A 13,712-nucleotide genomic window follows, 5' to 3' on the forward strand; every position below is an offset into this window, starting at 1 on the left:
ATTGAAAATTAAACTGATCGAGTAGTGGCGCCAATGAAAAGACAAATGCATTGGTCGCTGAGTTTTGAATTTTGGCTGCCAGAATTTTCGTCTGATTACGGTCGCTAATGGAGTTTTTATCCTCAGTTTACAGGCGCGGGAAAGAATTCTGGGGGCGGCCGCGATTAGGAAGGAACGCGCGGATTAGGAAGGAGCGCGCGATCACAGCGTTAGACGGAGATTTACTCGGGGAAACAAATCGACGCTCGCACATTAACCATAATAATAAGGAAAAGCCCGTGGGCCATCAGCGCTCCTTGGTCTCTGCACGCAACGCTTAGGCGACGGATGCTTTTGAACGGAGGGAGTATCTGTCGGCAGCATTTTAGCATCTCCCTTAATTGCAATCGAAATGGTAGTTAATGATGCATTAAAATGCCTTGTGCAGCCCGCCAGTGCAGTGCTGTACGACCGATTAGTTCTCTGGACTCCTTTTTTTAATGTAATTAGTCAAACTGCATGATACGCGCGCCATGTGCTTCTCAAGATCGAGATCAGGATAGTTTAGACGATCACGTGTCAGTGAAATCTACGATCTCATGGAACACGTTGCATTGTAGGGGTAGAAATAGAACCAAACGCTTAGGCACCACCTCAACAAGGTTGAATACAGACAGTGAAGTGTCCATGGCGCCGCTAACCACAGCATTAGCAGCAGTGGCTCTACTAGTGTCGGTGACGTCATCGCAGGTCACGGCCGCGGCATCACCGGCGGCGGCGATAGGGTTGCCGGGCTGCGCCACCAGCTGCGGCAACGTGAGCGTGCCGTACCCCTTTGGCATCGGCCCCGCCCACTGCTCCTGGCCGGGCTTCAACCTCACATGCAACACCACGGCTGGTCCCGGCGGCCCACGGCTGCTCATCGGCTGCGGCTGCATGGTCACGGAGATCTCCACCCACGACTCCACCCTGCGCATCCTCCGCGACGACTACATCAACAACACCTTGCCCGACGCAGTCAACAACACTGGCGGGTCCTACAAGGTGTCGGCAAGGAACGAGTTCACCTTCTACGGCTGCGACATGGAGGCGACGCTCGTCGGCGTCCTGGACAACACCTCCAGGGAGAGCGTCATCAGCAGATGCGCCACCACCTGCAGCGAATCGGGGCAGCAAGCCATATACGACGCCGATGCCAAAGCCGGCAAGCTGTCCAAGTTCTGCAACGGCATCGGCTGCTGCGCGGCGCCCATTGCCGGCGACAGCATGCCGACGAGGATGCACTTCACTCGGATCCAAGTCCAACAACCGATCAACACCAGCATCCAGCAACCTCCGCCGGCCGTGCCCATATCTGCCTACATCGCCGAGGAGGGGTGGACCGAGGCGGTCCTAGGGCGCAAGATGCCCATAAGCGAACTGTGGCTGGGGTACCCCGTCGTTCTGCGGTGGGCGGTCAAGCAGGGCCTCCCGGCGGTGGCAGCCGCTGTCGGCAGCAAGATATGCCCCGGAGATGTCGCCGGCCGCCTCTGCAAGAGCGAGTTCAGTGACTGCCGGCGGGAGAACCCGAGCGGCTACACCTGCCACTGCAAGAGCGGCTATGACGGCAACCCTTACATCACCGGCGGGTGTCAAGGTTAGCAACCGATTCTGTTACTGCAATGTTAAAAAATGGGATCATAAAGTTGATCCTGTTTAGTAACTCCCTCTCAAAGTAGAAGCACCTAACTAGTAGATAAGACTATTCAGCAAGATTCTACTAGTTTAACACAGCTATTTAGTGGAGAACACTATATATATACAGGACCGGTAAAGCTGAAAGAAAGCATGTTTTGGTCTTTGTTTGATACTAAAAGCTTGTTCTTTCCTTGCACCATTTATCCATGGTCTTCGTAGGGCACTGTCGTCTAGCTAGGTGTTACACGAATGACCACACATCTGATTTTCCCCCTTTTGAACCTTGTCGACTTGTGGTACCCGGTGCATTTGCCGCCAAATCCTCCACATCATCCTCACCTCGCTTATCCGTCTCTTTCTTGATGACCCTGCCACAAACTACGTATGTTCCCTGCCACCAAGCCTAACGGTGCCCCCGCTGCATTACAACCAACCTCCTCCACAGCCGGGTCAGCCTGATCATAGCCACCATCTCCCTAAACATGACACTAGTACATAATGTGACATTAGCCACGGAGTCATTGGCGATGTACTCTAAATGTCCGTCGCCAATGACGTCAAAGGTCATGGACAATTATACGCCCGTCACTTATGACATGTCCTGCGGGGCCAAGGCAAGGCCATAGGCGACGGACAATAGGAGCGTCCATCGCAAATGTGTGCCCCCAACATTGGCGACGACCGACACCAGAAAATGTCGCCGCTTTTTCCCATTATTGGTGACGGTGGTAGCAACCACCTGTTGCCCTTTTTTCCGTGGGCACGCGCGCGTTCCCGAAAACTTTGAGTGGATAGGGCGTGCTCCCCATGTGCGTGGGGCCCACCGTTACTCCTATCCTTATCCTCCGTCTTCCAGTACCCTTTGCCTCCTCCTCCTCCTCCTCCTCTCTCTCTCACGGCAGGAGCCAAGGCGGCGACGGCGGTAGGGTGGCGGCGTCGCCTCCTCCGCCTAAATCTGGCGGCGGGCGGAGGGGGCGGGAGGCAAGGTGGCGGCGGTGGGGGTGGGAGGCAGGGCGGCAGGGCCGCCTTCTCCTCCCTGATTTGGCGGGGCCGCCTCCTCTACCCGGATCTAAGGGCGAGAGGTGGGTCGGCGGTGGCGGGAGGCAGGGTGGCGGCGGAGGGTGGCAGACCAGCGGCGGGAGGCGGAGCGGAGGCATTGCCTCCTCAGCCCAGATCTGGCGGGAGGCGGGGCGGTGGCGGCGGAGGTAGAGCGGTGGCGTCGCCTCCTTCTCCCATATCTGGTGAGAGGTGGGGCGGCGGCGTCGCCTCCACCCAAATCTGGCGGGAGGCAAAGCGACGGCAGAAGGCGGGGCAGATGCGGGAGGCTGGAGGTGGCAGCAGAGGCAGAGCTGCGGAGGCAAGGCGGCGGGAAGCGGAGCAGCCACGGAGGGAGAGCAAAAAAATGATTTTTTAATTTGAAATTCATCTTTGGCGACGGGCGTTGTCAATGTTCATCGCTATTAAGTGGGTCATTAACGACGGGCACATGCTCGTCGCTCGTCGCCAATGACTTGGTCATTAGCGACGAAAATTTAGCGACGACCATAATACCCGTCGCCAATGAGCCTTAGCGGCCGTCACTATTGACCTGTTCTGCACTAGTGCGGTACATTAAGGAGAAGGGAAGAGAGGAGGAAAAGGGGGAAAATATTAGATAGAAACCAAAGTTTTTGTGAATTGTGAAAGCAGTCATAAAAAGCATGTATAGAGGTATAAAATTCACAAATTGTGAAGTAAAAGATATGCAATGTCTTTGTCTTTTTGCTACTTCATTTGACATTTGTTAATTTTTATCTCATAAACCAAGTTGGATTTGATCTTGAAATTTCACATATTTGTTCACTACCACCGCTTTCTACATGTAAAATTTTCAGAATTTTTTAAAATTTCTAAACTTTGTAAGGGTTTTCATGAATCCACCGAAGAGCTGGTTTTACAAAAAAAATGAGGAGGGAGGGGTTGGGGAAAGGAAGGACTAAAACACTCTAGTAAATGTTAGCAAATCAGTTTTTTCTTCTCTTTGAGATAGTGTCAAATTTGCAAGCGTTGGAAATTTCATTATTGTTGAATTCTCAATTTTTAAACGTTAACATCCAATAATTTTGCATTGAGTGTTGCAAGTTTTAGAGTATATATTTAAAGGGATTGGGAGAGAAGTTCCATGCAACTTTTTAATAGGGATATTTTTCTAATCAAATGTTCAACATTTGCCTGTTCTTATTGTTGGTTACAGATATCAACGAGTGCGAATTACCAGAGGTAAAAGGCGCTTGCTTTGGCGAGTGCAAGAATTTGGCTGGATCATACGAGTGCCGGTGTCCACGAGGAACCCATGGCAATCACACCCTGCCCAATGGCTGCGTCAAGTCGATCACATGTGAGATCAACCGTGACTTTTCATTTCGGAGTTCTTTTTCGTTTTCTTCTTGTGCTCTGGTTGACTCGAGGCCTGAATTAGCAAAGAGCCTAAATACATACTATCTCATATAATCCTATAATCCAAAAAAAAAAAAGTGTATGAACGCTTTTTAATCGGACAAAAATATATGAACGCTTTTTTTTCCGGGACGAAGGGAATACCTTATAACCTGTTTCAGTTGCCTTCAGCTAGAACCCTCCAAACTATCTTCAAATCTTTCCGGAATTAATGTCTAGATCGCCACTACAAATTATCTTCCAAAATTATCTACATTGAACTGTACTGTCCATCCGAGAAGTTCAATCATATCATTTATTATTTCCTCATTGTGGTATATCTAGATTCCATCGTAAACTACATAATTTAACTGAAAAGGCATCCTAGTGCTCTGGAGGGTGAAATTCATACTCTCTCCGTCCAAAAACAAAATCCATCTATTTTTGTCCTAAGTCAAACACATCAAGTTTGACCAATGGTATAGAGAAAAGCAATAACATTTACGACACCAAATAAATATATTATAAAAATATACTTTATAATAAATCTAATGGTAATTATTTGGCGTCGTAAATATTAATGATCTTTTCTATAAAGTTGGTCAAACTTGAGGTGAATTGACTTAGGCCTGGTTTAGATTGGGGTTAGGAATCAGTATTTGGCACTGTAGCACTTTCGTTTGTATTTGACAATTATTGTCCAATCATGGCCTAACTAGGCTCAAAAGATTCGTCTCGTAATTTACAATCAAACTGTGTAATTAGTTATTTTTTATCTACATTTAATACTTCATTCATGTGTCCAAAGATTTGATGTGATGGAGAGAGAGTGAAAAAACTTGCAATCTAAACAAGGCCTTAGAATACAAATAGATGGACATTTTTTTCAACCGAGGGAGTATTATTGAAGGTGGCAGAGGAAGCGATTAACTTTGAGCCTTTTATCTGTGTGCCATTATGAAAGATGATCTTGACCTATAGACCACTAAAAAGTTTGAACGCACCCTGGTGCCTGTCAATGTTTCACCATCGATAGCCTGCCACGGGGTCCCCGGGGCAGTTGTTCGGGCCTCGGCGTATGCAGAACTCGACGGTTAACGCAAGAGACAGTCGATTTATCCTGGTTCGGGCCCTCGACCGTGATCGAGTAATAGCCCTACGTCCAGTCGACATTAGCCTTTGCGTTCGATTGATTGTAATGTGTCCAATTGTTCTCCTCTGGGACCTTCTCCTACCTTGCCCTACCGATCTAAGGAGCCCTGCCTTCCTTTATATAGTCCAGGAGGCAAGAGTCCTAGTTGGCTTATAATATAGGGTCCTAGTAGGATTACAGGGTAGTATTACTACTAGGATTATATGGGAAGAATCCTAGTTAGACTAGATCTTCTCCCTTTCTTGCGGGGTATCCCGTGGGTTCCGCATCGACGGTGCCACGACGCTAAACTTTATTGCCTTCCACGTCATTTCGTCCATATTTGCCTCTAACGGTGTCAAACCATAGCGGAAAAAGTCTAAAATGCCCTCCGGAATTTATTTTCTCATTTTCTTTTCTTCCTCACTTATTTTATTTTCTCCCTCTCCTCTATCCGATCGGATGGGCAGCTTCTGCACAGGTCTGCGTGCCTCCGTGCTGTCGTGTGTCCGTGAACTGGTCGGCGCCCATGGGCCACGCTAGCATGGCCACCCCGGCGGCGGCCACCTCTAGTTCCGAATTCTAGCCCACGGCGCGGTAGCGTAGCACCTCCACCTGCGGTGCCCACCCGCGGTTCACCAGCCCACGTGACGCCGTGCCCGCCTCGAACCCACTCGGCACCACGGTGCCCGTCCTCGCCGCCCACACGAACGCCACCGAGCTCCATGCCAGCGCGTTCGGCGATAGCTCCGCAGAGCCCACGCGAACGTAGCAGCTCCACCACGGACGCCGCCTACGCCGGTGATAGCGCCCGCTGTGTCCCGAAGCTGACGTACACCACGGAGTCGTCCGGGAACGCGTCCAGCAACACGGCCACCCACGCTGCCGCCACCGTGGGCTTCCCACCACGGTCGCCCCCAAACGACGTGGCCATGCCGCCGGCGTCCGACAGCAGGCCCACCGCGAACACTTCGTCACCGGGCTACACAGAGGGCGTGCGACATGGCGAGGTGGAGCACATAGGAGGGGGAGAAGGTGACGTGTGGCATGCACGGACCAGCGGCACGAGCAGCGCGGCGTTGTCGGATGGGACGGCGACGGTGACCGCGAGGCCGCGCGCGGCGAGCAGCTCCTGGGTGGCGTTGACGTAGCCGAAGAGTTGACCGGTGAGGGCGTTGAACACCCAGAACCTATGCTCCTTCCACCACATCCGTAACGCGATCCTCCGCTTATTAGCCTGCTGCCGACGCTATGGTGCGCGACCACCAGGGCACCTGCACGCGCTGCGCGGTGGCTCCCGGCGACAGTGGCCCGTGGCGGCGACCACGACCCAGGGAATGGAGCGGCACACGCGCAGTGAGGCAGGCTAGGTGGTCCTTGTGGACGGCAGGGCGGAGACGACGTAGAGCGGGCTCGCCACAGGCTTCCTCGTGCAGCGGCCGGAGCTCTGCTCGAGCACGGCCATGGCGGGCACGTGTGCGCAGCAGTGAACGATGGAGGACGGCTTCGGCTAGCAAGCGCTTGGCGCAGAGGAGAAGAAGGCGAAGTCGGCAGCGGTTTTGGTTGGGGCCGAGGACGGCTGCAGGCAGTGGAACACGGTGGCGCTGCGAGCTCTGCTCGCCAGCCATGGTGGTTGCGGCGGCGCTCTGTCGATCTCTATCCCTGAGCTATAATCGACCAAGGTAGGTAGTCCATCGGAACCCCCTTGCCCTCCTCTCCCTCCCCATGGTCTTGGATTAGAAAACGGTGAAGCTCCAGAGAGCTGCCATGGTGGTTGCGGCGGCGCTGCCGTGCCCCGTGACTTTGCTCTCTCTCCTCTCCCTGTTGCGCGGCGGCGTGGCCACGGCGGCTTCACTCGCTCGCTCGTCTGGACTGGCCGAAGCACACGGTGGTGGGGGCGCGCAGCCGACGGCGGGGCGCACGGCTGAGGCGCCGCAACCGCGGTGGAGATGGGCGAGGTCTGTGGCGAAGTCCACGTGGGCTCTTGTGGCGTGGTCGCGCGGGCAGCGGGCTCTAGCAGCGGGGCGCGCAGGGGCACGACTGGAGCCGAGGAGCCACACACGGCCGGCGGCGAGCTACGCGCGTCTAGCATCGGGCTCGGGGTGGACTCGTCTCGCCGCGCGCATCCGTCGCTGCCCTCCAGGTCGGCCACGTGCCGACGCTCACGCAAGCCACGCCTGCCGAGCCACCGTCGTAGGCCTGTTTTTGGATAAGATGAAGGTAGAGGAAGATGACAGGATGAGGAGGAAGACGGTGACTAGGTCACTTACGGCTTCGCCCCACCGGCTAGAGAAAGAAGGGTATTGTAGGTATCGTCAATGGTTGGGCCCGCATGCCAGGGCTAACGGTGGAAACCTAACAAAAGATGGACGGAATGGCGTGGAAGGCAAGAAAGTTTAGCGTCATGGCACCAGAGTGCATTCAAACTTTTTAGTGGCTTGTAGGCCTAGAGCATCTTTCATAATGGCACATAGGTAAAAGGCTCATTAACTTTGATACCTCTGTCCAAGCATATCACATATATAATTCATTCATCTCAGGAAATTTCTGAGATGCCATCAAAATTTTAACAATTTCCTTTTATGCCATCAAAATTTTTCTTTTCCCTTCTATGCCATCAACTTAAATTTTCCTTCCTCTATATTCCATTATGTGTGTTTAGCTGTTAGTTCAATGCTACTCACTCCGTCCATTTATCTCCTTCATCTAAGCAAAAATATTTTTTTCCAAAAGTCTCCTTCGTATTAGTCTGGGACCACGGGTTTGGCTTCTCGTACGTGCTGCGCATTTGGTGCTCATTGGCTGCTTCTTGTCTGCATTTATTGTTCCTTGGCTGTTCATTGGCTGCGACTCCTTGGCTGCTCCTTGCCTTAAATGCAAATCGGCGTTGTTTACTGCTCCTGGGTCATTGCGGAGGGAGTATTTTAGTGAGGAAAAGACACTTTTACCCTGGAATATATATTGTTGGCTTATTTCCTTATATGCCATTAGATTTCGTGCATGCTAGGTAGTTGGAACTAAAGAAACACATACGCATCTCTATGTTAATAATTAGACTTGAATAGTTAATTTTCATACATCAATAATCAGACTTCATTAACTACAATAATAATAAAATAGTCGGTCCATATAGATTACGCAAAGCAAAATTAAGGGGGCCTCATAATGCATTTCCCATTTGGTTAACACGATGGCAATGAAAGTTGACCACATGTTTAGGTTACATATTCATACATACTGGACCTAAGCAATCAAGAGCTCCCACCGCATCACGCAACTGGAGCGCTTGACAGCCCCATGCGCCGACCGCTCACCCAAACCTTAGACCGCCGCCATCTGCTTGATTTCCTCAACTCAATTTATCTGTCGTCCTCACTGATTGGAGAAAAATTGATCGTTTTGGGTCGGATGTTAGAAGGACAAGCAGCCGCAAGGAGGACAAGTCAGCCATAGGCTAGCTGTGAATGAGGGCAAAACGAGAAAAAAAAATAACTTCTGGGTTGAATCTAATGGCGTTGTTTGTAGCAGAATGGAATTGAGTGGCATACAGGAGAAGATCGAAATTTGAGTTGATGGCATAAGGAAAATGAATTTTTTTATGGCATACAAGGGAATGGTCAAATTTTTGATGGCATTGAAAGTATTTCCTCCTTTTTACGGCTGCCAGCCAGCACTAAAGAACATAAAAAACTATCATAGTTATTACTGCTGCCAACCACCAGCGCTAAAGAACATCAAGAACTTCGGAATAGTTACTAGCTTGTTATATCTTAACACAACTCTGCCACATCAGGCAGTTATATTATGTGCACAAATAGTAGTCATCGAATTAATTAATTATCTATACATAAATCGTTTACTCATATGAATGAAATAAAGAATTATGTCCGTTGAAACAACATTTTACCTTTTCAACTTATGATGAGCTAGCACATATCAAACTATTATTTTTCTAAGAAAAATCAGAGTATGGAAAATGTTTATCCGTGACCAAAAGAGGTGAAAATGTTTATATTGTGTGACCACATATAAAGTTTGCTGTAATTTTTTTGGCATAAATTTGTGGCATTTATCTAAATTTGATTAGTGGAAGTAAGTAATAGCAAATATTGCCTAAACATTTTCAGGTCTAAGCATTGGCATTGGGATTGGTAGTGGGGCATCCCTCATAGTTTTGGTTGCCATTTCGATATTCATGGCACATAAGTTGAAACATAGGCGGAAAGTGATGTTAAAACGTAAGTTTTTCAAGCAAAATCGTGGACAATTGTTGCAACAATTGGTATCCCAACAAGCAGATATTGCAGAAAGAATGATAATAACAGTGGATGAGCTAGCAAAGGCAACAAACAACTTTGACAAAGCTCGTGAGCTTGGTGGTGGAGGGCATGGTATAGTCTACAAAGGAATTTTATCAGACTTGCATGTAGTAGCCATCAAGAAGTCCAAAATAGCAGTTCAAAAAGAAATAGATGAGTTTATAAATGAGGTAGCTATTTTATCGCAGATCAATCATAGGAATGTTGTTAAACTTCTTGGTTGCTGCTTGGAGACAGAGGTTCCACTATTGGTTTATGAGTTTATTTCCAATGGAACACTTTATCACCATCTTCATGTCGACGAACCAAGATCAATATCTTGGGCCATCCGGTTGAGGATCGCAACTGAAATTGCTATTGCACTTGCCTATCTTCACTCGTCAGTTTTGGTCCCAGTAATCCACAGGGATATCAAGTCTAGTAACATACTTCTTGATGACACTCTGACATCAAAGGTATCAGACTTTGGATCTTCTAGGTACATCCCAACAGATAGAACAGGGTTAACAACAAGGGTTCAGGGGACTATAGGATACTTGGACCCTATGTACTTCTACACAGGTCGTCTTACCGAGAAAAGTGATGTGTACAGCTATGGTGTCATTCTTGTGGAGTTACTCACTAGGAAGAAACCATTTTCATATTTATCCTCTAAAGGTGATGGTCTCGTTGCACATTTTGTCAGTCTACTTGTTGAAGGAAATCTGTCGGAATTACTAGATCCCCAAGTTGTAGAGGAGGGGGGCGAAGAAGTGCATGAAGTTGCAATGCTTGCAGCATCATGTATCAAATTAGGAGGTGAGGACCGCCCTACAATGAGACAAGTGGAACATGTCCTTGAAGGCCTCCATGCAACCAAGACGTATGGCAAGGATAATATGATTGTAGGCACAAACGAGGAGAATTGTATTTCTATGATGAAACAGACTAATGAAGGGCAAAGCACGGAGGAAACGAGCAGAAGCTATACTATGGAACGAGAGTTCGTGGATTCTGCAAGGTACCCTCGGTAGGAAGCTATGTGCACATACAAATATTATCGGGCGTTTATTTGTGTCTTTTTTTTAATGAGAAGTTTAAATCTTTCTTTCAAGGAACAAAAACAAGACAATAAGATATGTATTATTAATTAGCTTGCCGGTATGTTTGTGTGTGTTGTTTGCTTCGACTGTAACCTTTTTTTAATCATCATTGCAAGACTTTATGTGACAGATCAAAGTTGCCATCAAAGCTAACTTGTTGAATGTTACCCGCTCTTCCTAGTTAGGGTTTAGGTCCGTTCCAGGTGGCGGGATGCGGACTCTTAACACTTGTTCGGATTGATGTGTTCATGCCATGCTTGTTAGACTTGAAATGAACTAGTTACGAAATTCCTATTACCATCATGCTTTGTTTTTTCAAACTAGCTACCGAGCCTGAGCACTTTGCATTTGTTCTTTTAGTTTGCATCTTCGACACACTGCACGAATCAATTATTAGTTGCTAATTGTACCACGTTGTTCTCCTTTGTGTTGTCTGTTGCCTCAGGTCTGTGGTACTAAATCTCCGTGCAAGGTGTTTATGCGCTGCCGCTGAACATTGCCCACACTGGCAGCGTCGTCCACATCTTCGTGCTCTCCACCTGAAGCCAGGCACTACAACCTCCGTTCAAAACGCCGCAAGCATTTCGGAAAGGCAAGTCCCATTTTCCTTCCACAATCGTTTGTTTTTGCACTGCTACTACCATATTCTTTCCCATTTGTATTCCAACCATGTAAATAATTCCACGGAATTTCGTACATTGCATTAGATGTCAAAACAGGGAGCGTCCTGGGATGACCCAACCTGCGCCTTGTTTCTTGACCTAGTCCAAAAACAGAAAGACCTATGCCACTGGGGCCATAACACCCCATCCACTGTCGGGTGGTCTAATGTCGTGCGTGACTTCAACGGGGCCACACACCACGGGTATGACAAGAAGACGCTTCAGAACAAGTACAATGACCTGAAACAGGCGTATTTTAATTAGCGTGACGGTCAGACCCATACTAGCCTAGGCCGTGACCCGGTTACTGGTGAGGTGACTGCTGATCCTGCTTGGTATGGAGAAGGACCCGGGGTACTAACTTAACCCTTTTGGTAGCCTCTTTTCTAACCGGCTAGGTTCTCACTAACTCATTACTAACATGGCCATCACTGTATCACGTGCAGGAAAGTAGCCAAAAGGCTCGTGAGAGGTTCAAACGTCCACAATGATGTCAGCAACTGATCACGATTCTGGGACGCACCCCACGTGACAGAGGGGAGTTGTTTGCTGCAGGTGGCCATGAACCTGACCATACCCCCCTAGTGAGAGCCCTCAGACTTCTCAAGACTTGTCGAACGAGCCCGTACATCCCCGTAGTGTTGGTCAGTCCTCCAAAAGATTCACTAGGGACCATTCCGTCGACAGTCCACGCAAGAAGAGTAGCAAGACTCATTCCATTGATGACACCATTGATGTCCTGAACGACGTTATCAGGAGTGCTAGGAAGCGCCAGGGCCGTGAAGACACACTGTACGTAGAGGAGATGGCCCAAGTAAAGGAGATTTTGGCGGCAGATGGTTACAGCGAGCATGATGTAGTCTTCTTGCAAGTCCTGAATCTTTGCCTGAACAAGCATTGCCGTCGTGTGTTTCTGGCTGAACTGGGTGAAGGTGTCCTGGGACTTTGCTGCCCTCAACTCGAAGTGATGCTGATCATTTAGTTTGTAATGTTTGTTGTAATAAGAACCTTTGTCGAGAACTATTTTTTTGGTCTATGTTTGCGGTTGGAACAAACTGTGTGTGTGCAGATTGGAACCAAATCTATGTATTGGTTTCATGGAATGTCCTGTTCTGTTGTTGGACCTAAGGATGACAACTATTTCATTGTGCAGATTGGAACCAAATCAATATTATATTCATTAGGAGCTCATCCAAGGTGCCAATTGCATCGAAGGTACGTTATGTTCAGTTGTTGGTGATTGATGTTTGTTAGTTCGCTTTGAAATATATGGTCTCATTTCGTTCTTGTTTCTATGGTTTGAGAACTTGCAGATGAGCAGTTCTGAGGACTCTTCAACTAGCGACAGTTCATTTTAGGGAAAGGAGTTGCTGGACTGGGTGTCTGTAGCTGCACTGCTGACAAAATTGAAGTACTTGCTGGAGAATCAAAGTGTTCTGATAAATCCTCCTTGCCCCATACCGAAGCTTACACGCGCACAATGGATGCAATAGATTCTGCATAACCCAACTGCATGCAAGGACAACTTTCGCATGTCACGTGATGCATTCATGCAGTTGCATAACATGTTGCTTCCATATGGCCTACCTAGTACAGCTAAGTGTGATTCTGTTGAAGCTTTAGGTATGTATGTCTGGACTTGTGCCCACCAGTCTGCAGCTAGAGAATGCAAATATAGATTTGAAAGGTCCTTAGATACAGTTAGTAGAAAGATAACTGCAGTAGCAAATATTATGTATAAGTGGGCATAAACAATTCTAGTTCCAGCAGATGGGAACTATGGACGAGTGAGCCAGACACTTAAGAAACATGAACCATGGTTTGATGGATGCATAGGTGCTATAGATGGCACTCATGTAGAAGTTGAGGTTAACCATGAAGCAAAAGCTGACTTCTTTAATAGGAACGGAGAAACATCAATAAATATTTGCGCCATTGTGGATATGGATGGCCGCTTCACCTTTGTCGGTGCCGGGAAGGCAGGGGCGTGTCATGACATGGCGGTACTACAGGAATGTCAGAGAGATGCATGGTTCCCACATCCACCACTAGGTTCGTGATGACTTCCAAATGAAATTCATGCTGCATGTGTGTAGGAAGTTGGCTGCACCTTGTTGCCAGTAAATGTTTAATGGCTTCAATTGATGTAGGTCGATACTACCTGGCAGACTCGGGATACATGTTGGAGGCAGGATACATGATGCCATTCCATAACACAAGGTACCATTAGGACGAGTTTAGGGTACTAAACTTGAGTACGTTAGGCCGTGAGGAGAAATTTAACTACATTCATGCGGGGCTGCGCAATATCATTGAACGTAGATTTAGGGTTTTGAAAGAAAGGTGACATATTCTGGAAAAGGTGCCGTACTTTAGAAGGGATAAGCAAGCGATGATTATCATATCATGCTTTGCAATGGATAATTACTTGTGGCTGCGTACGCAT

The 13,712-nt window shown here is 48.3% G+C and overlaps 1 protein-coding gene and 1 pseudogene across 1 annotated transcript; both read left to right on the forward strand.

The window, feature by feature from the left end:
* Window positions 1-915: 915 nt before the first annotated feature.
* On the forward strand, window positions 916-10,535 carry LOC136510467 (putative wall-associated receptor kinase-like 16). Its single transcript, XM_066504899.1, has 3 exons — window positions 916-1,615; window positions 3,890-4,033; window positions 9,331-10,535. Exons 1-3 carry the CDS (start codon window positions 916-918, stop codon window positions 10,533-10,535), a joined length of 2,049 nt encoding a protein of 682 aa, XP_066360996.1.
* An 897-nt stretch (window positions 10,536-11,432) lies between these two features.
* Window positions 11,433-12,624, forward strand: LOC136510468 (uncharacterized; annotated as a pseudogene).
* The last annotated feature ends 1,088 nt before the right edge of the window (window positions 12,625-13,712 follow it).

The sequence above is a fragment of the Miscanthus floridulus genome, chromosome 16, assembly GCF_019320115.1.
Source record: "Miscanthus floridulus cultivar M001 chromosome 16, ASM1932011v1, whole genome shotgun sequence".
In the NCBI taxonomy this organism is placed as follows: Eukaryota; Viridiplantae; Streptophyta; class Magnoliopsida; order Poales; family Poaceae; genus Miscanthus; species Miscanthus floridulus.